General features: G+C 45.1%; 1 protein-coding gene across 1 annotated transcript in view; it reads left to right on the forward strand.

Annotated features, from left to right (window-relative positions):
* Positions 1 to 24,679, forward strand: part of AHSG (alpha 2-HS glycoprotein) — a 155,425-nt gene that overhangs the window by 16,853 nt on the left and 113,893 nt on the right. Inside the window, exon 2 of the mRNA XM_069618629.1 lies at positions 22,841 to 22,957. Coding sequence (XP_069474730.1) covers positions 22,841 to 22,957 — 117 coding nt within the window. The remainder of the gene's footprint in view (positions 1 to 22,840; positions 22,958 to 24,679) is intronic.

Genomic DNA, 24,679 nt, shown 5'->3' on the forward strand with positions numbered 1-24,679 from the left:
TACATTCCCCGAGTTTTTAATGAGCAGCTCTTGGTCATAGCGGGGGACCTCCAGAGCACTCTCATAACAAAGCGCCACCTTCAGCATAGCATGATCATCATTATTACCATCCCCAACATTCAAACTACGACAGCTCTCAAAAATATTTTTCAATGCAAAAAGATAATCAATCGTAGAGAAGGAGGAGCCTCTATGCCAGGTAGTAGAATTTGGAATATCCCCCCTAATGTTACCATTCAACATAGAAAGGTTCCAATCCTTCATAAACTCTGACCATATTTTGCCATTACTGGACTTTTGTTTACACTTTCCCGACCTGGGATCCACTGTAGAGATACATTGGGAATTAAGGTCCCGGCAATGAAAATATCATCTGCTGGGAATCTTAGGGAGCACTCCACTAAACCATCAGACAGAGCATGCAGAAACTCTGGTAGCGGACAGGCATCATGATTCCAATATAAATTTACAACTATCCAATTTGAACAATCTGAGGAACTTCTTCTTGTCAATCTCACCATTAAGATCCCATGGTAACTGTTTACAATAATAACAGAGGATTTAAAAAGTCATTGCTAGAAGCCACTAAAAGACCCTCCCCTAGGTCTGCCTGCCCCTGTACCCACAGCCAACTGTTGAAGAATAGAGAAGCCATCTAAACCCATCTTACAAGTTAACCATGTTTCTTGAAAAAGAATTAAATCAAAAGAATCAAAAATTTCAGACTTCTGGGCTCCTCACAAAATGAGGGATAACCTCTAGTATTCCAAGATAGAACATTAATCTCGGTTACCCCTAAAGCTTCGGTTGGGTCATCCTCATTTTAAGAAATACTTGTGAAATAACTTCGGGGAGCATATCCCACATATTCAATTGAGTAACGGCAGGAACTGTTAAATGTGTACCGCCTTACTTGCTCTAGATTCGCTGCCTGATGTAAGTGGCCAGAGACAGGTACCAGACAAGATAGAGAGAGCTTCAAGCCCCTCTGGTCCCAGGCCATCTCTTCACTCATAATTGTATCTAAAGCCAACCTAGACTTCAAAACTATTGCAGCCGTATTCGTGTCAGGGCTAAACGGAAAACTCACAGCCTTAATATCATTTGATGAAAAATACTTCATAGCAGGAATAGACTTCATTTCTGAAAGAATAGCAGATCTATTTAAGGGTGGGTCGTTTCTTATAGACGGAATATGCCTTGACAAAAAGATTCTCAAGTCAGGATTCAGCTTATACAAATTATTGTCTGAGTTCTGAAGTCCTGAGGAAGTATTGCCCGTCTTTGGAGTAACTCCCACACCTTCTGCCATTGCAGGACCTGTAACAGGCAGAAGTCCATTCTGTAAATTCTGTGGAAGACCAACCGACCTATGAGGATCAGAACAATCTAGTAAACAATTAATTGCATCAGTAGTCTTAATTTGAGATTTTTCAGCATTAGCTGACACAACCTTAGAACCCGAACTTATGGTCGTCCTCTCCGATTTTTTCAAAAAGATTGGAGCTATTTTCACCAAAGGAAAAGACGAAGACCTTTTCTGTTTAGCTAGCAAAAAGATTGGAGCAATTTTCTTAGATTTTTCTAGAGAATCAGTTTGACTTCCCACAGTTGATTTCCCAACAGGCCCTAGACTCTCGGACAAGATCTGCGCTTTTTGATCTTTTGAATTAGAGACTTTCTTCCCCTTTTTAAACTCAGGGGACCTTGGTACCAGATCCTTTTTGGATTTATCAAGGATCTTTAACCCATCTTTTAGCTTGCGTAGATGCTGATTAGTGTCCAAGGCAATCCTTCTTTTATTCCGTTTGGACTTTTTCTTGGGAGGAGAGATGGTATCATCCACCACTATCACCCTTCTTTTTCTTTTCTTTTTAGATTTTCCATTCAGTTTCTTACAACGTTGAACTCCCAAGTCTGCCTCAGAGGATGAAGTATTTATTTGGGAACCCCCCACCGGGGCCAAGAGTTGGATATCCGAGTCCGCCAATGCAGCTAATCTCAGAAACTCTTCCATTACAGAAGTAGAGAGAGGAGTATCATCCAAAATACTTTCGGGTAGAGTGGGGGCAAGGGAAACTGGTGGACAAACCTGATTCTGTTGGTCATAATGATCAACTTTTTCTAGTAGAGTCACGGACACCTTTTTTAAGTCCCCACAAAGGTCAGTCAAGTTATCCATTTTCCGGGCTTGATCCTTTACTTCTTTGTGAAGTTCACTCAAGAATCCTCCAAATGATTCATTAACGGCTGATTTTAGAGCCACCATAGTTATTTCATTTACTTCCAAATCCTTTGTGATCTCTAATAGTATGCCCGTGTGTTGGTAAACCTCCGTTTTCAAATTTTCAAAGACCTTAACCAAAGAAGATAGTACAAAATTTAAGGCCGTTATAGTTGGAGGCACAAGCTCGTCAGAGGTGTACTCAGCATCACCAACAGATCTCACATGAGCAGAGGAAGCATTTAATAAATCCTGAGGCTTCCTTTGGGGCCTCTCTATATCCAATTGCGAAGCCCCCCCACATAGGAGGCCGAGCCCACCGCTTCCAGCTCCAACAAGTCATCATCTCTCGGCTCCTCAAATTCATCCTGAGGATGAGTCAAAAGCGCCTCTGGATGAACTATGCCCTTCCCAAGAACCAAGAGAGGAGGCAAGGAATCAGACAGACATGGTTCTAAAGTTGAGGCAAGATGGTTTACAATCACCTTCTTCATGGTGGTAGTCCTCAAGGTAAAATCCAAATTGTCTTGGAAGAGGGCACAGATAGGGTGATTCAGAGGCGTTGATTCACCCTCCTTTTCCCCCAACTGCAAGGATAAATCCTGAAATCCCGAGCCAGTTGGGGACTGATTGTCCGAAGGGTAAACACTAGGGGATGGAAGGAAAATGCCCCCTCCTGATTTGTAGGGTTTGAAAAAAGACGCCCTGTCACTTTCCTTCACCTTTCATGGGGGTTTCTCCCCCTTTTCAGCCCGGGCAGTTTGCAAAGAACCACGGGCTACTGGAGGTAGAGTCGCACTCCGAAGATCATACATTTCACTCTTTTATATGAAAGTAATTAGATGTAATTAGTTGAGCACAGAATTGCTCTTCCTTAGACTTGGGTCAAAGGCAAAGAACGGTCCGCAGGCCCCTAGTAAAAAAAAAGAGTGAAATAAAGGAAGATGAGGTGGTGTTCAGCACTACCCCATTGAAAGAATAACAAAAAGCTGGTAGCAAACAAACCACCAACCACCAAGCGCAAACACTGGGGGGCACTTATACTAAGAATACAGAGCAGAACTTCATCTGAAAGCTATGGAGTGGCAGCACGCCGGACACTGGCCGGATGGACATTGAAGGGCAATCCACCGCAGTCCACCACAGCCCAACACCACCAACACCACAGGAACAATCGCGGGATCAAGGACACCGCTCTAACAAAAGTTGCCAAACGCCAAAGGACAAAGGCCAGCCAGGCAGGCACCACAGCAAAAGGGCCCAGGAGGTGAGCAAGAAAACACAGTGCAGCTGGGGTCACAAGGGCACTACGGCACTGGAGCACTGGGGTGCTGCAAGGTGTTGGGGACCCTACTGGGGGCTGGAAGCATAGGGTTGAAAAAAACACCAAAATAAAAAAACAGCCACCTCTGAGGACTCAGCCAGCAGTTTGGCGGTCCGGCAGCAGGGACCACAAGTCCAACAGCAGCACCACACACCACGCACTGCAGCTGGGAAAACTCACTGTCAACTCACTGTTGACTTGCTCATGACTCACGGCTGACGGCTCCCAGTCGGTTCAGCTCCCAGTCGCCCTAAACCCAACTTGAAATCTCTCCGCATCCACCGCTGTCCACTGTTGACTCGAAGAACTCTCAGCTCCACTCTCAGCTCCACTCTCAGCTCAGCTGCAGCGTTACGGCTACCACGGCTTCCGCACCTCACAGCTTCACAGCTGACTTCACAACGGACTCGGAGCTGCAGTGGCTCGGCGCCTCGGTGTCTCGGGACAGCAGAACAGCGTTTCCTGTGGACTTGGACTTAGAGAAAAGCACCCAGGACGATCAAAGACCACAGAGTCACAGAGTCAAGCCGCACTGTCGGTAATCCTAGCGCTCGCAATCACAGCCGCTTCCGACTCTCATCACCACGCAAACACAAATGATGCCCTGCCACAGTCACACATCTCCCTCATGGCACTCAAATAGCAACATAAATTAATTGTCATGCCACCCAACTTTGCCCTTCCTCACCATGTTCATGACTTTCTTCTACCCGGAGCAGGATCAAACCTTGTGATAAACCAGCGCTGCTAAATCTTCGGACTGCTTCTAGGAGCAAGTTCAATTCCAGTCTATGTGATAATACTGGTGCTGTGAAGTCACCAGCAGTTAACACTGCTAATCGACATTTCCCCTTGTGCCCCTCATATTCCTCTCTCCCTCCCTAGCATTGGTTGTTTTCCATGATACCAATACACTAAAAATACAATATAATTTAATATAAAGAAAAGGTCCAGGTGTAATAAGATGGGGAAGCTATCGGAAAAAAAGCTGAGCAAGGTAATAAAGACAAATGGGGGAGGTTTGGGGTCCTGGTTAGGGTTAGTTTTAGGGTTAGACAACAAAAGGAAATTAGGAAAATGGGCATAACAGATTACCTTTCCTCAGCACTTGCTTTACCTATTACTAAAAGGAAATGTAAACCTTCTGCCATTCCCCCTCTCTACGGCCTACAGTTCTCACTCTCCCCCTTCACACCCTATGACTCTTTCAGCCACCAGCGCTGCCTTCTCCAGTTGCAATCCTTCCTATATGACTCATTCTCCTCTCACTTCCCACTGCTTACTTTCACCCCAAGTTTCAGCATTGTCAGCCGTGGGTCCCCCATTCATACGTTCTCTCCGCACAGACATGTGTCGGCTGCCGAGCAAATGGAGGCGTACCCACTCTCATGAGGACCTGCAACTCTACCTCTCTTGCATTCATCTGGTTGTTCTTCATCCTCCCTGTGCCTCTTCTCATTTTCACTCTTTCTCCCCTCTTTCCCCAATGCACTGGAATGCCCTCCCTCTTTCTATTCAATTTCTGACTTCACTCTCCGTTTTTAAAACTTCTTCAAAAAAGCATTTGCTTGCTAATTGATTCACCGTCATATGCTATTGTTGCACCGTTTTTGAACTTTTTCAAGTGCTTTGGTTTCAAGCACTGTATAAATAAAAACAAACACAAATACAAATGGGTTCTCCCCACTTTCTCAAAGCCACCAACATGAGCATTTGTAGTGCCTCCCTTGTTACATGATCGAGAGCCATCAACTTGAGGATTTCTCGGGTTCTCCCTGCTTCCAAAGAGCCACAATCTTGAGATGTTGGGTTCTCCTGGCAAAATGAGAATGTTTGTGTTTTCCCTGCCTCCAACATGGCAATATTTTGGATTCTCTCCTTTACCTAAATGCTGCCTACAAGAGATTAAGAATGGTGCTTAATTGTAGAGCGCCGGGAGGAGAGTGGCAAGATATAGAAGCAGCCATGTGGAGGCAGCTTTAGTCCATGTAACAAAAATTGAACGCCTGTCAGTCTGTCCCCCCTTGCTAACTTTAGTGGGGATGTCAGGGTGATTGATACACTGGTGATCTCCAGAGCATCTTGTATGTCAGTATCTTCCAGACCCACCCCTGACAGACCAACACCCCGAAATGCATGCAATTTACAGCTGGACGCCTAGACTTTTCCATTGGTCAGGGAGAAGTATTGCCCCACCAAACACACAACCAGACCAAACTATGATGGATCAGTAACCTCCTTGGGCTTGCAGTGCTCTCTCCACAGGAGGGGAGAGATGAGCATCAGTTTGGTCACCTTCCTCCTCCTACTCCTCCTTGCCTAGTTGCCACGCCTCCTTTTCCTGCCACCTCCTCCCTATCCTGCTTGTACTCATTCACCCATTCCTGCCCTCGTCTGCTTCTGCCTGTTCCACCACCTCATGTACCACATTGTCCTTTATCTACTGAATCATGTTACCTTTCTTCCGGCCCCTCAATGTGTATCCCTCATTTTCTACTTCTTGTTGCCTGCCCATTTCTGCCTCTTCTTCTTTTCAACAGTTATGTATAAACTACAGAGGGCTGTGAAGTGCACAGAGACTAATATCAGATCCCTCAATAGAAGAATTATTTCTGATACCCCGGGCAAAGTCATCTACAAGGGTGGAAGCTGACGAAGCAGTTCAAGTGAATTCTTCATGACACTTATTGAGGATTGGCCTAATATATTAGACTTGGAGGGAATTGCTTGTGAAGAAAGAGACCATGATCCTCTTGATGATGTGTGCCAAACATACTCCAGTGCTCCAAACGCAAGGATATCGGGTTGTACTAGAATTGATTATAATGATAAATTATGATTGATTATTATATAATTGGCTATTTATAACACGCTTAAGACCCAGAGGTTTGTAAGCACGGGCTCGTGGGTTTGAACCTGTGTTGCTCCACGTTGTTTGCTTCCATGGCGAGCACACTACCTCTGAGCTATCCTCTGGTCACACATGTATGTTGTTTTCTGCATCCATCGGAGCTGTGTTGAGATGATAAAACTATCCATAAAATAACACTGCCCTAAAAAAGAATGACACATTTCTAGAGCCAAAAGCATTAGTTTGAGCTAATGTACATATCTGTGGCGCTTTGTTCAGTGGTTCTGAACTGGGGTGAACAGCCATGAATGGCTGCTGTGTGGCACTGTGGTCAGTGTGGCTTAGCTCAAATGGCATATTGTACTCCCACAATTCAGGCAAAAGGGTTTGTTCATGCCCTTTTCAGTCAGTTTCAGCTTTATTTAGACACAATCTATCTACATTTATAAAAGTGATAATGTGTGGATTTGTGGCTGGGTTTGTGGCTTGGTGAAGCATTGTTCCTTATACAATTCCACACACCGTTTCACCAATATGAACCACATGTTGCATTGTTACCTGTTAGGGCATTCCCGCCAATACTGGCTACATGACATTTGGCACTTGATCCCGTTCCCTGGATTTCAGCAACAGTCAAAATATGTGTGTGGCTTGGTGAAGCGTTGTTCCTTATCCAATTCCACACCGTTTCACCAATCTGCACTAAATGTTGCATAGTTACCTGTTAGGACCCTCTGGACATTACTGGCTACATGACATTTGGACACCCCACCCCTTTCCCTGGATTTCAGCAAAACTCTACATTTATTTGTGGTTTTGTGGCTTGGTGAAGAGTTGTTCCTTATACAATTCCACACCGTTTCACCAATCTGCACATAATTTTGCAAAGTTACCTGTTTGGACCCTCTGGACATTGCTGGCTACATGACATGTGGAGATTCCACCCATTTCCCCAGATTTCAGCACAAGTCAAAATGTGTTTGTGGGTTTGTGGGTTGTAGAAGCGTTGTTCCTTATACAATTCCACACCGTTTCATCAATATGAACCAAGTTTTGCATATGTTAGGACCTTCCGGACATTAGTGGCTGCATAACATTTAAACACCCCAACCCTTTCCCTGGATTTCAGCACCTTCACACATGAGACGGTTTCCTGAAATCGGCAAAACATCAAAGTGGTCCTAGAAGGACCGGTCCTCAACCCTAGAATGCATGGTTTCTGGGACATCTGCACCGCAATGCACAGCAACAAACTGCACCATGCCAGAGTGAGGCAACAGGTGGGGGGTGAGCACAGTAGGTCCCGGTATGCTGCAGCACACCAACTTTTGCTTCCCTCCAACACCTGATCCGGGGTATGGCGGCCACCCACACATGGCCATTCTCAGTGCAGTTTACTTCAGAGTGCAAAGCACACCAAGCAATACACGAATCAGAACAGCGACCCACAGGATCATTGATTTTCAACAATTGATGAGTGTTGTCATGTCTGTCCACAGAACCCGTTTGCAGAACGGGTACTTTTTGCTAGTATGTCTTAAAAACATCGTTTCATATAAAAATTCCATCATATTATATCAAAATTAGTACAGATAGATGGCTCATACTCTACAAAAGACTACAATAAAAAAACTATTAATCATTCTAAAATACCTAATGGAACTGAGCACATTACACAATAACAACACAAAAACATTTGCCCCCTGCTCCCAAACAGTTTTATGTACCGCCTATGGTGATTTGCACCAGAGAGGCTGAGCGCATTTTCAAAAATGGAAAGCCACAATTGTTTATGCTTGATGCGAGCAGTGCCAGTGATAATACCTGAGGAAGCCGAAAGCAAAATGTGACTGAAAAAGTTATTTGGAGGAGGAAAATGGATGCAGTCGCATCAGGCTAGAGTTGGGGAGGGGAAACGTGGACAACATGTGAAGTTGGGGAGCTGGGGGTGGTCTGGGAAGCCAGTTACAGTTTAAACATTTTCATCTAATCTGGGGAATACCAGGGGAATCTCATGAGATTACCATAGCAATAATGCAAGCTGCTCTCGGAAAGGAAACTGCATCACATGAAGCAAAGAGCAATAGGGTGTTATCAGAGACAACCAGGGAGGGATTTGGGGGGGAGCAAGGAAGGAGGAATGTTGCACATGGTGAGTGCCTGTGAGGACAGGTAATACATTTTGATTTTCAATCTTTTTTTTGGTTTATCGGAGGAATACTGGGGGATTATAGCAGCAGTTTTCACAATTTTCAGGGATTCAGCACAACTGCTGGAATAGGGACTGCAGAGATCACAACTACTAGGCATAGGTCAATGGGTGTTTGGTAATATATTATTGGTGGAACGCCATGGCAGAAGGACAGGGCGAGTGGGCTCCAAAGAATCCTATTGGCGCAACATGTACAACGGCCATGGCTAGTGGGCCCCAAAGAAACCTATTGGTGCAACATGTACAGTGTCCATGGATAGTGGGCCCCAAAGAAAACTATTGGTGCAACATGTACTTGTACTATTGGTGCAACATTACTTTTCTTACCATGCACTTTACAACTCTTGTCTTGCAGCAGCTAAATCCTCCTACTACTCTAACCTTCTTCAGTCACAAGCCCCCCACCCTCGTCGGATTTTTCAAACTCTCTCCCGTCTTCTCTCTCCTCCAACTCCTGATCCTTCGACCAACTCCACACTCTCTCCTTCTGACTTCGCCAATTTTTTCTCCTCCAAAATCCTCTCACTCCGGAAAAAAAAATAACGCCCTCTCTGACTCCCCCTCTCCTCGTCCCCCCTCTCCTCCCTCTTCTACTATGTCCATCTTCTCATCTGTTTCCCCCTCTGAAGTCTCCTCTCTTCTCTCCAAAGCCCACCCCACGTCCGCCCCCTCTGACCCTCTCCCCTCTGTTCTCATCCCCAAGATCTACCCTCTTCTTATCCCTTACCTTACCACCTTCTTCAACTCCTGCCTCTCCTCATCAACCTTTCTCTCTACGTTCAAACACGCAACGATTATTCCTATTCTAAAGAAACCCTCCGCCGATCCACTTCTCACTGCTAATTACAGACCTATCTCTCTTCTACCTTTCCTTTCTAAGCTTCTTGAGCGCATTGCCTACTCTCAACTCTCATCCTTTGTTACTTCTTCCTCTCTCCTTCCTCCCTTCCAATCTTGCTTCCGTCCCAAACATTCCACTGAAACTGCTCTCACCTCTATCCTTAACTCACTCCTCTCTGCTCGTCATGCTAAGCAATCCTCTATCCTTATTCTACTTGATCTCTCTGCAGCTTTTGACACTGTCGACCATCCACTCCTACTCCATACTCTTTCCTCCTTCGGATTTAAAGGCCCTGTTTTAGAATGGCTATCCTCCTACCTCTCCTCCCGTTCCTTTGCTGTTTCGTGGGGAGGCCAGTCCTCTCCTTCTTTTCCTCTTATCTACGGTGTTCCTCAAGGCTCTGTACTTGGTCCTTTCCTTTTCTCTCTTTACACCTCTCTCATTGCCCCTGTCATCTCCTCGTTTGGCATTTCCCATTACTTCTATGCTGACGATACTCAACTCTTTCTTTCTTTCTCCTCCTTCACACCTGACCTCCACCTTAAACTCTCCTCCTGCCTCAATGCTATCAAGAACTGGATGTCCTCCCGCTTTCTCTCTCTTAACACCAATAAAACCGAAGTCCTTTTCTTCCCCTCTAATTCTCTTCCCCCTCCCTCCCCTCCTCCATTCATTCACTTTCCTCCCTCTAATCTCCCGATTTCCCCCCAAGCTCGTAATCTAGGTGTTCTTTTTGATTCCTCTCTCACCTTCTCTCAACACATTTCACTCACCTCCCGCACCTGCAGATACCACCTCTACAATATACGCAAAATCTGTTCCTCCCTCACATTCCACGCTCCAAACTCCTAATTTCCTCTCTCATCTTCTCCCGCCTCTTCTACTGCTCTTCTCTAATCTTTGGACTTCCCGCTTCTCAACTTGCCCCTCTTAAATCCATATACCACTCTGCTGTTCGTACCCTCTGGCCCTCATTACAAGTCCGGCGCTGGACCATGGTGCTGTTAGCACCATGGTCCATGCCGGACTCCGGCATGGTGGATGGCGGAATTACCGCCCCATTCCAAGGTGAGTGGGGCGGTAATTCCCCATTCACCATTTGCCCTTCCCCATTCCCATTTTTGCCCCATAGGGCATAATGGGAATGGGGAAAGGCGCTAAGTACGGTGCTGCAAATTGCGGCACCGTACTTAGCACCAAGGTCACTTTGCAGCATGGGTTTTAACGCCTGCAAAAAGCAGGCGTTAAAACCCGGGACCTCTTAATCAGGCGTTAAGGGTTAACGGCGCCGATGGCGCCGTTAAACCCTTAACGCCTGACTTGTAATGAGGGCCTCTGTCTCCTTACCTCCCGTGACTCCATCTCTTCCTCACTCTCGTACCTTGGCTGGCTACCTTTCCACTCACAGCTTAAATTCCACTTTCTCTGCCTTGTCTTCAAATCTCTCTATGGTCTTGCTCCTCCTTATATCTCCTCCCTTCTCTCCTTCTACTCCCCATCCCGCCCCCTTCGCTCCGCTGACCATTTCCTCCTCACTGTTCCTCCTTCCCCCTGCGCTTCCTCCCATTTCTGCTCATTCCAACTCCTTGCACCTATGCACTGGAACTTACTCCCTCTTACAATCCGCTCTACTACGACCTTCGACTCATTTCGCACTTCCCTTAAATCCCTCCTCCTCCATTCTCCCCCTTGAAAACTTCCCCTATCACCTGATTCCTCTCTCCCCGTTCCTACTCCTCTCCTTCCCCTTCAACTTTCCCTCGCCCTGTCCAACTCCCTCTCCTCCCCACCTCTTCCCTCTCCCCTTTCTACCCCCCTCATTTAATTGCTCTTTGCACTGTTTATTGAATGATTCAAGATGTAAATTTTGCTCCCATTGTTAAGTGTTATTGGTTTTTTGTAATCTGTTGTTGCATTGTACAGCGCCTTGATGTAAAGCGCTCTATAAATAAATAAATCAATCAATCAATCAATGTACAGTGGGCACATCCAAAGAGCAAGCTGTCCTTGAGTGGGCAACACATAATCTCATAGGACAGCAGAGATCCTTGGGATTTACCACCTTTTATCAGCGATTTGTTGAAGACTTCTCTCAGCTGGCATAGCCCTTGAATCAATTGACTCAAATTGCTTTCTAGTCATTTGAAGGAAGGCATACAGGGAGCCATCACTCAGTTCAGGGATGTTTTAATCTAACCCAATGCTTATCACCAATTTTAACTAGAAGCAGATGCATCTAGTGAACATGACGCAAATCAGAAGAGATGATTGGAGGTCTGCTGACCTTAGGAGTCAAACAAAAGAGGTCGCACTGCTCTATGGCTCAGGGAAGTGAAAGAAACAGACAGTGGCCAGCTAATACACTAGGTCACGCTCCCTTGGATGTACAGTAGCGACACAGAATGTTGTCTTGTAATGCAACTGCTTTTAAGCAACAACTTGTAGTCTTAGAATGTATGGTGGAGTTAGTTTAACTTAGTATTGAAATTCTACAAAGTGACCTGAGTAGGAAACAAATGATGTACTATCAGTCATGAGATAATTTCCCATTTTACATGTAGAATATAGAAAGGAATTCCTAGTGGACTTGTAATTGTGATTAAAGCCTAATTGTAGTGCCTACACTTGGACTACAACTTTCTGCTAACTTTGCTGGTGGTTGTGGGGCACAAAGCCACATTTGTTCCATTTCAATGTGAGGGTAGCCATATCTAATTTAAAAAATGTGTTAATTATAGCGGTATATAGTTAATCCGTATGCGCCAGATAAAGCACAGAATGGTATTACTCAATTGATAGAGCCAATGGACTACATCAGCAAATCCTTTTCCGACAGACCTTTTTCAGATAACAGGTCATTGTAATTCCAAACGCAATAGAGATACCCTGGACGAATATTGGGAACCTAGCTCCTCAATGAGTAAGACCAATGCTCCTACGTTTGAGGATGGGTTAATTTGCAAGAGAGGAAATCACATATTTGACACTGTTTAATTCTTGCTACCTTCATGGATGTTTCGAGGGGGAATCTCCCTAGGAAATCAATGCAATCATTATATCTTCATGGCAGACAGGCTTCCCTGAAAGATGTTTCTTTTGCTAATTTTGCTTAGATTAGTATTGTAAGAATTTGGCAGTTAGGCAGTCAGCACCTTCCTCAAATTATTGATTCGATTGTTCTCAGACTACGAAGGAGAAGAGGACGGGGCCAATGGTACTGCAATGATTCCCGTTGGATTGTGTGGATGACCAATCAGAGGCAGCCGTTTGGCTTTATTTAAGATAAGTCCTAGTAGATTCAGCCATTGTGAGATGCTAATAAAAGACTGGTACAGTTATCGCTCTTATAAGGTGGCTGGAGACATTGAAAGGGCGCGGGGGAGATCAGATCGGGGTCAGTGGACAGCACAGGTGTACATTAGCAAGTAAGGATGTTTTCATTGGGTAAAGAAAGGCATAAGGGCCAAATCAGTGTGCTCATGGGTTCTGGGATGCAAAGAATAGGATAAAAAAGGCAAAGGTCATCATTTTCTGCCATCATAATGGGAATCTTAATGGACAAACATTGTTACTTCAGCATACAAAAATGCTTAATGTGGTGAGTGTGGCATAACCCCATAACAGCTGATTATTTTGGAGTACTGGGAAAATGTTTTGAAATAATGAAGTCCCATAAGGACATGCAGTATGGCTACATTTTATAGCCAATGGCAGCCAATTAACTGGGTCTTTTTCATAGATCCCACCAGAAAGAGTAGAGAGTAAAATGTAATTAGGAATGATAAGAGGATTACGAAATAGTGGTGCCTCGGGTCCAGACAGAATGTCAAATTAAATAGTCAAAAAGAGTCTCTTTTGTGTGTGCCTGTATTCACTCCCCTGTACTCAAATTGTTAAGTTTAGTAGTCTCCCAGGAACGTGGCAATGAGCAACAATAGCCCCTCCGTTTAAACAAGTGTGCGGTCTGATCTTGTGGCCTTCAGCCTAACATTTCTGTGAAAGGAAACAGGACAACTATTTGCTAAATGGCTGCTTGCTGTCTTACTAGATAAGACAGAGGGTGCTCAATGTCTCACTACGTATCTGGATAGGTTTGGAGTCAGGACAATCAACCAGTTCTCTGTGTCGCAATGTTTGTCAGCATTGCAAGTATAAGGGACAAAGGGCATTCGTCATACCTGTTTTCTTGATTTAGCTCTCACCCTCAATAGGGTGGCAGGACGCATTTGTTGACAAATGTTGCAAACGTTAGGTTCTCGGGGGTGATGTTGACATTTACTCCAAGAATGTCCCAATAACACTTAGGTGAACTATTGCATGAAGTCTTGACAGAAAATGGGCTCCATTGGGGCTATGTCTTGGCACCATATTTATTTAATTAGTATTCAGCTGACCGGCCTTTGACGGTATTGAGGGTTTAATCCTTTTCTGCCACAATAAAGAACCTCTGCCTCACACGTTGAATGTATGCAGACAGTACTGTAATTTTAGACCAGACAGCTATCAGCCTCCACCAATTATATTATAGTAACAAACAGAAAACCGAAATATAAGTATTTACGAAGCGTTAGGTACTTTGCAACAATCTGTTTGGGGAAGGACAAGCTAGAGTAGATTAAGGCTTCTACACATGTATTGTTAGAGATAGTTTCTGAGATGTGATGGAGGCCAATTAATGAAGAAAGCTAAAACAGTATTTGAAGGGTTATAATGTTTCAATAGCTTATATGGGAGCTGCTGAGGCATGTATAGAGTAGTAAAGCGAGGGCAGCAATACTGTATGATGGTGAAATTTGGTTCCAACTTAAAATAAGTAAAAATGTCAATGAATTTGAAGGGTCCTCATGGAGAATGTCTATTCGACTCTCAACTACCACACCGCCATTAAGAATTGAACTAGGTTTAAGACTGTTTAGCCAGGCAGCAATGCCAAGGAAGGTCTCTTATCTGCAAATGATTAGAATCCCCTAATATCTCAATAGCACAGCTGCACTGGCACCGTCATTTAAGGTGCCCCCTCGAGACTAATTGAGATGGTGGTCTGGGTGAAACCCTTACCTGAGGGGTCTGGAGAACTAGGGCTGCAGAGGCCTAATTTACTAACATTGAAAGGTAACAGATCAATTGAAAAGTAGTTTGTTGACATACAAGTGCTGAGCCAGGACTGGGGTAAACCGAGAAGGCTGAAACCTTTGAGAGAATATTGTATGTCGTTTAGTTCAGCTGGGTATTAGCCTTATTTTGAATTCCTTCTTAGCCGTTCATCTCAGAGGCATTTTTTATAAAGGCCAGACTGAAACAAGTGAAAGTAGAAGCTGGGAAGGAGGTTGGCGAAGGCTACTGGGGAGGAAAGAAAATGCAAATGTTCTGATGTTTGTATTGAAACTGTTGATCATGCTTCATTTCAATGTTGAATTAAGTTTCTGAAACCTCTCTGTAAGGCAAAAGGAGTAGAACTTGAAGTGATGCTTAACTCCTACTACTAGATGAAAAGGATATACAGGATGCACTTGATCTTTTTCAATTCTTATTATAGTGAGAACATGGATCATAGTTTCACATTGTACTTAAAAAAATTGAATTTGATAGAACACGGTTTTTAATAGGGTGATAGGTAAGCTGAGGTTTTTTGATTCAGGTGTTTAATCAGCCGCGCTTTGCTTCCCCAGATTGCATGACCCATTGGGGGCGAGCAGGCTGGGGTCCTGTCGGCCTCAATGTGTACAGAATGTGTTCCTACACCTGCCCACACATTCAAAAGACATGGGGCATAGAGCTGGAGCCACAAAGGCTCCAACTAGCATGTTGAGGAACCAGGAAGCTCTCCCTGCTTCCTCGTTCCTGTTCCTGCTGTGCAGGAGCCACTGAGCCTTCGTAGGAGCAGGCAGAGCGAATTCTGTACTGGGAATGCAGGTAAGGAAAAAAAAATATCTATGTGTGAATTAGTGCGTGGCTTCATGTGGGTGCACAGGTAAAGGAGAGTGTATGAATGCTGCATGAACACGTGTGCTTTTTTGCTTCAGTTTGTCCTGGGGAGTGGGCCTCTGATTGGGGGCAGGGGGCATTTATGCACTGGGAGTAAGCCTGGTTTTATTTCCTTACTATGGCATGACATGTTTTACTGGTATCAATGGTAAAGGCGAATGATAATTGTTATTACGTCACCGGGCTAGCCTACATTGGTGCGTCCACTGGCTGTCGGATTGTACAAGGGGTTTCAGACTGTAGAGACTGGATGCACTAATGTAGTCCAGTTCAGTCATTCTGGTTATTTTTTCTTACTGTAGTATGCATTTTATACTGAGCATCAATGGTAAAGTAAACATAGTAAGTATTATTAATTGGCTAGACTGGCTCATGTTATGCAGCCAGTCAGGTTATATTTTCTCACTGTGGCATGGCATGTTTTACTGGCATCAAGGGTGAAGCAACCATGATAAGTGCTATTATATGGTTAGATTTGTCTTCATTGGTATGGCTAGTCTGGATATATGCTCTCAATGTGGTATGGGATTTCTTACTGAATAGCAAGGGTAAAGCAAACATGGTCAGTGTTATTATATGGCTAGACGGCCTACATGGGTTCAGCCAGTCTGGATATATTTTCTTAAATTGACATGGCATTTTATACTGGAAAACCAACAGGAGTATGTTCTTGTATGGTAATACTGGCATATATTGGTGCATCCTGCATGGACATGCAGGGACAAAGGTATCAGAGAAATGGGTTGGAAAATGCTCCTGTTCACTGTTGCCAACTTGATTGTATTGGATTGTTTTCATGTGTTACCCTGCAAAACCGATTGGAAAATGTATTAATTTTTACCCAATTATTTACAGAACGTCTGCCATAAAATGTATTATTTTAACACTGCTTGGTTGGTTGGGGCTTTCTCGCTACACTTGGCTGCGACTGGCCGCACTCAATTCTTTCAACTTGGAAAGATAAAGGCCACATTCGATCCTGCCAAGATTCAATCCTATGCTGGCAGATTACATACTGATATCAGAGGAGAGTGATACAAATCATTGACTTACCTTGAAATATATTCCTACCATTGGTGAAAGTCTACCCATCCTAAGTTGCATCCTGTTCTTCAGCTTTCCCAATAGTGGTTCACCATTCAATACCACAATTCTTTGTTTAGTTGCTGCCTAAGCCTTGGGTCTTGTCATATATCTGGCAAACTGCTTTCAGAAACCCCAGCTACCATCTGAACCCCCTGAACCTAATATTGCTGGAAGAGCTGATCCAAACTATCCCCTGACTTTCTAATTATATATTCAACTCTGCGAAAGCCAATGACTGAAGCCAGGAATGATCCACCGGAACCAAAGTGGCCGAAGTTGGGAATGCATTCCCCCCTCCCGCCGCTCCCTCAGCCTCTGGCTGACTTTCATCCTGACACAGCCCTATCTCTGCTCTACTCTTATATTTCTGATACTCTTGATGCTCTTGCCCCTGTCATGAGGATCTGTTTGAAGTCCAAAGCCAAGTGTAATTCATGGTATGACCCCGACCTAGCTACGCTTAAAGGTAAGTGTAGGGCGGCTGAGAGGAAATGGAGGACTTCTTGTTCATCCTCTGACAAACTGGCCTGTCGCCTGCTCCAAAGGCAATACCGACTCTCTGTCCTCACCAAGAAGAGAGTCTACATTCAAGCCTGTGTCTCTCCAGCATCTAAAAACTCGGCTGAACCCTTTAAAATCTGCAAGAAGCTGGCCAGCCCTGCTGCAGTCTCTACCCCTCCTGTTGCCTCCCAGGCTCTTTGCAATGCCCTTGCCTCTCACTTTATCTCAAAAACCCAGGACATCCTGTCCACCCTCACCTCCCCTGCCCCTCCTCTCTATCTCCATCTTTGAATGCTGACCCTCCTTGAGCCACTCCCCCACCCTCTTCCTCATCGTTTCCTCTTTTCTCCCCTGATGAGGTCGCTAGACAAGTCCGATCTATGAAAGCCTCATCAAAACAGGATCATCCCTGTTCCTCTAAAACTATCAAGGACCACGTCGACACCCTCGCTCCGGCCCTTGCCTATTTCTGCAACCTCTCCTTTGCCTCTGGATCTTTTCCCTCGCCTCTGAAACACTCCCTTGTGCATCCTCTTCTCAAGAAACCCATAGCGGATCCTTCTTGTCCGGCTAACTATCGCCCAATGTCCATTGCTCCTTTTCTGGACAAACTCATAGAGCTGGCAATCTCTCAGTTTAACCTTCATTCCAATTCTGTTGGCTGTCTCCATGACCACCAGTCTGGCTTCAGAGGTGCCAGAAGCATGGAAACTGCTCTCCTGAACATCTGTGAAGATCTGCTCTCCAACCCTGACTCTAACATTCCCTTTGTCCTCATCCTACTCGATCTCTCTTCTGCCTTCGACACGGTCAACCATACCATCCTGTTCAACCTTCTCCATAATAACCTGGGTATCACTGATCAGGCTCTGGCCTGGCTGACCTCTTTCCTCTCTGATCGACCCTCCCAGGTCCAACTTGGGTCCTTTCTATCATCTATCTCCCTCTATACCTGTCGTGTTCCCCAGGGGTCTAACCTCTCGCCCTGGCTTTTTAACCAATACCTGACAACTCTTGCCCACTGCATTGCCATCTTCTGCTCCAATTTCCAGTGCTATGCAGACAGCACTCAACTCATTTTCAGGCTACCCTCGGCCACCTCCTCTCCTTCTCTCATCTCTGATTGCCTAACTGCCATTCAAGATTGGTGTGCCGCCAACGATCTTTGTCTGAATGCCAGCAAGACGGAGATCCTCGTCATCGGCACACCTTCACCCTCCTTTCCCCTCACTCTCTGGCCAGCCTCCCTTGGCCCTCCTCCTACCCCCACCTCGGGGTAGGAGGAGGGCCTTTAACTCCACACTTTCCTTCTCCGTCCACATCTCTGATGTCTTAAAAAAAGTCCAACTTCCTACTGCACCGCCTCAGAGGTACTCTGCCTTTACTCTCTTTCTCCCAGAGGTTCACTGTCTCTTAAGCTCTGGTTCTCTCTAGGTTGGACTATTGTAAATGCCGCTTTCTAAATATAGCTGCCTCTAATCTCTGCCCTCTGCAACCAATCTAGAACAGGACTGTAAGACTTGTCCTTGGCCTCAAGCCCTGGGATCGTATCTCTCCAGCTCTGAAATCTCTCCATTGGCTCCCAGTGGATGCAAGGATTAAATTCTAAAACCTTTGCATTGTCGACAAGGCTTTCTGGGACCTGGGTCCAAAATACCTTCGGCTATCCCTCCGCAAATACCTCCCCTCTCAAGCTCGAGAAACAAGCTGGGGTAGATCTCTGTCTTCAGCTGGGGACTCCCTCAGGAACAGCCTCCCTGCCACTCTGAAACTTGAGGAGAATCATCTCTGGTTCCGGAAGCTCCTCAAGACCTTCCTCTTTGCTTCTGCCTTCGCCCCCGCCCTCTCCCCTGCTGATCTTTTCTCTCTCGGCACTGTGCACCTGGCCAACCCTCTGTCTTCCGGGGCCTGGTACCTGCTCACCCTGCCACCCTCCCGCACTGCCTCCGGGCCACCCCTTGCACTGGGGTCTGCATCTGTACCCATACAACCCCCTCTCTTTTTCTTCCTGCACTTATCAGACATACCCTGTCTGCTACCTTAAACCCAGCCCTTGCCACTTGCTGGCTGCATTACCATTGTTTGTTGTCCATTATTTATTTATTAATTATTTATCTGTTTTCTTCTTTGCTCCGCACTTTACACTTCTCCCCCATGCACTTTTCCCCTCTCCCATGCACTTGCGCGTTCTCAATGTCATTGGGCCTAGTAAGATTGTTGTTTTTGTTCTCCTTTGTTTCCCGTCCCTTGGCTGGTCGCGCTCTGAAACACTTGTGAACGAGCGCGATATAAATAAAATATCAACACCAATATCAATTCCAACACCTCTCATTTTATCCTACCAACTCCTGAACAAGAAAGCTGAAGGTTACTGGCGCGTTTCCTTTCCTCCCTTACATATAGACATTCAGAATTGCGTCCTGTGGACTTCTGCCCTCAGGTTCACATTGAATAAGGGTCACCTCAACCCATCTCTCTTTGATACGCATCCTCGTTCCACTCCCCTCCACCCAAAGATCTGAAGCGTTTATCTGTTCATGCATGTGCTTTACAAAACACCTAAATAAATAAACAACTATATCTTACTGCTTATTTTACTAGTAAAAACAAAAAATCAAGACAGTGATTGTTTTGGGACAGTGTTTATATTTTTTATTTAAAGTTCAATATGCATGCCAAAGACTACCAATGTTAGCATGTATGCGCTGTTGGGTGCCCTGCAAGCAATTTTACACATTTACAAAACGCAGTGAAAAATGAAAGCGTGATGACAGGCAAAATGCCATTTAATCTGATTATACTCACTGTTTTTAAAAAAAATGACAGGGCTAATTGCGTGCAGGAGACCACCAGCGTTAGCAAATGCATGCTGTGGACGTCCCCTGCTTGCAATTTGAAACATTCACAAGGCAGATGGAAGAAGGAAAGAGCAAAGGTGGCCAAACTCGCTTTTCCTCTTTATTTTCCTCCCCATCCTGTGAAAAGGTAAATGTCGTTAACTAATGGATTCTGATGGAATCTGCCTGGTCTTTAGCAGGTTCCAAACCGGATTCATAGGAATCCATTCATTGCGAAACCTTCAGGAAAATACCAAGCAGTCGTAAAACGTATTGCACTGACAAGATGCCAAGATATGCAGGATGAAGATCTCGTCTCTGCTTCGTGCCCTGCCCTTCTCCATCTTCTTGTAACTGCAGGAAAATGGGGCAGAATGGCAAATGAGGCACAAAAGCATTACCTCTTGCTTTTATCCTACCTTTTCCTGCTTCTCCCATGGAAAATGAAGATTAAATGTCAATGCCACCTGCAACTTAACCTTTGCAGACAGCATTTACAATGGATTTCTGGCCAATCCGCCTGCTTTTAGGATTCCATCAGTTTAGCAGCAGCATGAAAATCGGTGCTTGCGTTAACCCATATGCTCCTTCTCCCCCTTTAAAGGGATTTCAAATGACCTTGAGTGTAAAAGTAAGGTATACATGGCTAATGCTTTTTGCACTTTACTTTTCCACTATAGAGTTTAGAAAATGAGTCCCAAAATGTTATTCCGCCTTATTTTATATTGCATGTTAAAGCATGCAGGGGATCTAGAGCTGTGAATATTGGCCTGCATCACATCCGGAGAGGATTGTGAGTGTTACCTTGAGCCACACCTAGAGAGGACTGTGTTTGCTGGCCTGAGCCGCACTAGGGTAGAGCTTTGAATATTAGCATGCATCACACCCGAAGAGGACTGTGAGTGTTACCTTGAGTCACATCTAGAGAGGACTATGATTACTAGCCTATGCCACACTAAGCTAGAACTGTGAATATTAGCCTGTGCCACATTAAGCTAGAACTGTGAATATTAGCCTGTGCCACATCCGGAGAGGATTGTGAATGTTACCTTGAGTCACACCTAGAGAGGACTGTGATTGTTAGCCTGTGCCACATCAAGCTAGAGTTGTGTTGGCCTGTGTCATACCCATAGAGGACTGTGAGTGTTACCTTGAGTCACATCTAGAGAGGACTATGATTACTAGCCTATGCCACACTAAGCTAGAACTGTGAATATTAGCCTGTGCCACATTAAGCTAGAACTGTGAATATTAGCCTGTGCCACACTAGGATAGAACTGTAAAGATTAGCCTGTGTCACATCCGGAGAGGATTGTGAATGTAACCTTGAGTCACACCTAGAGAGGACTGTGATTGTTAGCCTGTGCCACATCAAGCTAGAGCTGTGTTGGCCTGTGTCATACCCATAGAGGACTGTGAGTGTTACCTTGAGTCACATCTAGAGAGGACTATGATTACTAGCCTATGCCACACTAACCTAGAACTGTGAATAGTAACATTAAGATAGAAGTGTGAATATTAGCCTGTGTCGCATCCAGAGAGGAGTGTGAGTATTACCTCGAGTCACACCTAGAGAGGACTGTGATTACTAGCCTACGCCACACTAAGATAGAACTGTGAATATTGGCCTGCGTCGCATCCAGAGAGGACTGTGAGTGTTACCATGAGTCACAACTAGAGAGGACTGTGAATGTTGGCCTGTGCCGCTTTAGGATAGTGCTGTGAATATTAGCCTGTGTCGCACCCGGAGAGGATTGTGAATAGTGACAGTGGGAGAGGAACCACAAAATGAGTGTGCGTCTCTTCAGACAACAATGCTAATAACCAACCCTACTAAAACCTCACCCCTCTGCATAACCTCTCAGACTCTAACTAAACACAACCATACCTCTAAAACCACAGCAAACCACACGCAGTTCACTACACTGCAACAATACACAAACCACACATAACCTTACACAGCAGCACACCAAAAAGTTCAGCGAACGCTGTTAACGGAACTGAAGCTGCCAACAGCACATCACCAAACTTTATCCTTCTAATGTGCCCCAACCGGCCCCCTTTTTCTCAGATGCGCCAGAGAGCCACAGGACCACTCCATTGGTGATAGCGCGCGGTATAAATATCCTTAAACATTAACAGGAGCACTTATATGCTGCTGGGTCCCTTGCATGTCATTTTAAAGATTCACAAGGTCGCAAGGGAAAAAGTCAAGATTAAAGCGAGATACACTCCCTTTTTACTCTTGACTTTTCCTGTGCATCTTGTACAAAAGTAAATAGTGCCTGCAAAGTACACTTTGCAGATGCGTTTGCAAATGGATTGCTATGGAATTCGCCTGGTCTTCAGCAGGTGAAAAGCCAAGACGGGTCCCATACGAATGTAATTGCTTCAAACCTGCATGAAAATGTCATGCAGGCATTCAATGAAATGCAGTGACCGGAGGGAGGAGAAATGCAAAGTGCTCTGTGCCTTTCCTCTATGTCGTAACAGCTTGAAAATGAGCTTGCGCAGTAAATTGAGGAGTAAAAGCAATACAGCTTTCTGAGATGCCCCCATTTAACTCAGCAAGCATTTTTAAATGAGGGTGATTGTTCAGTTTGACTTACGTACTAAACCGGGCATGTAAATCTCCAACAAAAAGCTATGTTCAGGGGTGGACTGGGAGCCTTTTCATATTAGACATTTTCAGGAAGTACAACCCTTTTCCTATGGGAACATTTGGAAATACCACACAAAAGAGGCCCAGGGTGCAGCGGCCTAGCGGGAAATCTCCAGAGTTCCCTCTAGGCCAGCCCACCCCTGGCTACGTTTCACGAAATTGAGTTGGATTTGATTGAACTCTGCCTGTGCGAAATTTGCGTATCAAACTACAGTGTGACTCAGCTCAACGAAAAACATTATTGTACAACCTATTATAATATTTTTAACCGTGTTGGAAATGTTTCATTTATTTTCTTCTTTTTTTTTTCTTTTCAGACTCCAAATCGGGAGATACATTCACTAGAGGTTGAACTTGACTTGTTGGAAACGAAATGCCATGCTTTGATGCCCACACCAATTCAAGATTGTCCAGTGAGACCACGGGCCGAACACGTATGTTTCCAAAGTTTGAACAGACATGTAACCTAATTTTAAGCCTACAACAGGGGCCTGCAACCTTTGACTCTGCTATTGTTTTGGACTTCGGCACCCATCAGCCGTAGGCATAGTCGATGGTGAGGGATCATCTGAGTCGTAGTCCAAAACATCTGTAGGACCACAGGTTTCTGACCCCTGGCCTGCAGTATTGGCTAGTAATGTATGCATGGTATGATATCAGATGTTTTACATACAACATTAAACGGAAAGTTGCAGTCTCCCAGGACCTACGTTTTGACTCTCACTGAGCCCAGGGAAGGAGGAACAAACCGTTGAAATTATTGCTGATTGTGGGCACTCGAAAATGGGGCGACCTGTATGCCATTTCAAACGCAATGCAGCATATTTTTGGCTTTTTGTGTTGGGATAGGTCGATCCTCTACACAGTGCCTCTGAAACATCACACGGAGGAACAGATGCATGAACCATTTGTTGGTAGCGCATCCCATCTTTTTGCCGAGAGGAATTCCTTCAAAGTAATTTACTTTGAAGGAATGATGCCAAAAACCTCATCGAATTATATTGTGGGGTTGGGATAAGGGGTTAAAAGAGGTGCGAAGGGACTTTGGGTATGGGGACTTCATAGGAAAGGAGGTGCTTAGGGGGATCCGCCCAAAATAAATTAATATATATATATATATATATATATATATATATATATATATATATATATATATATATATATATTATTAGTAGGGTATTTGTTGAGTGCAGACCTAGCTTCGAGAAGAACCAGAGCGCTTTACAGAGGTATACAACAGCACAGACGCATAACAGAGTGCTTTTCAGAGGTAGCAACAGAACAGATATACAGCACGGGGCAGGATACAGAGGAGCATAGAGGAGGGGTACAGCTGTACAGGGTGGCAGGGAGGAGAGGGACAGACAGCGCCTAGTGAGTCAGGTGGCACGGGGTGGTGACATGATGGCCTAAGTGTTGAGGAGGAGAGACTCCTTGAAGAGGTGGGTCTTGAGTCCTTTTCTGAATTGTAGGAGCGTGGGTGTGAGTCTGATGCTGACAGGGAGGAGGTTCCATAGTCTTGGGGCATAGACAGAGAAGGCTTGTTTTCTGGTCTTTTCATTTTTGCAGCAGCGGATTTCAAGTCTGCACGTGTCCTGGCTTCTGGTATGCTGTCCGCCAGAGATGCTGAGTTTCTTGGCGAGGTAGTTGGTTGAATTGAGGGTGACTGCCATATAGATGAGGCAGCAAAACTTGAAGAGGATTCGTGCAAGCAGTGGGAGCCAGTGAAGGTTGTTGAGGGCCGGGGTGATGTGGCAGACACCCTTGATGAGGCATGAAGCCACGTGTAGGACACTTCTCAGGGGCACAAAGGAGGACAGCGAGAGGCCTTCAAGGAGGGCATTGTCCCCATCCAGGTGGGATAGGACCAGTGGTTGAACGGTGGATCTAAACCTCTCCGGAGGGAGGAAGGGCTTGACTTTACACAGTGGCTGAGCTGATACCAAGCTGTCTGTGTTTACTGAGCTATGTGTGTCTTTGAAGGAGAGGAGGTTGCCGATGTGGAATCCAATGGACGTGGCGCAGGAGGTGATCTTGGGAGAGAAACCCTCAGGATTCATAGTTGATAGCCAGGTCTGTATGTCTCGGTATTCATTGTTTTTTGTGAGAAGCAGGAATTCGGTCTTGGAGGGGTTGAGCTTCAAGTATGTACCCGA

Source organism: Ambystoma mexicanum, chromosome 10 (genome assembly GCF_040938575.1).
Source record: "Ambystoma mexicanum isolate Mex_15411 chromosome 10, UKY_AmexF1_1, whole genome shotgun sequence".
Taxonomy (NCBI): domain Eukaryota; kingdom Metazoa; phylum Chordata; class Amphibia; order Caudata; family Ambystomatidae; genus Ambystoma; species Ambystoma mexicanum.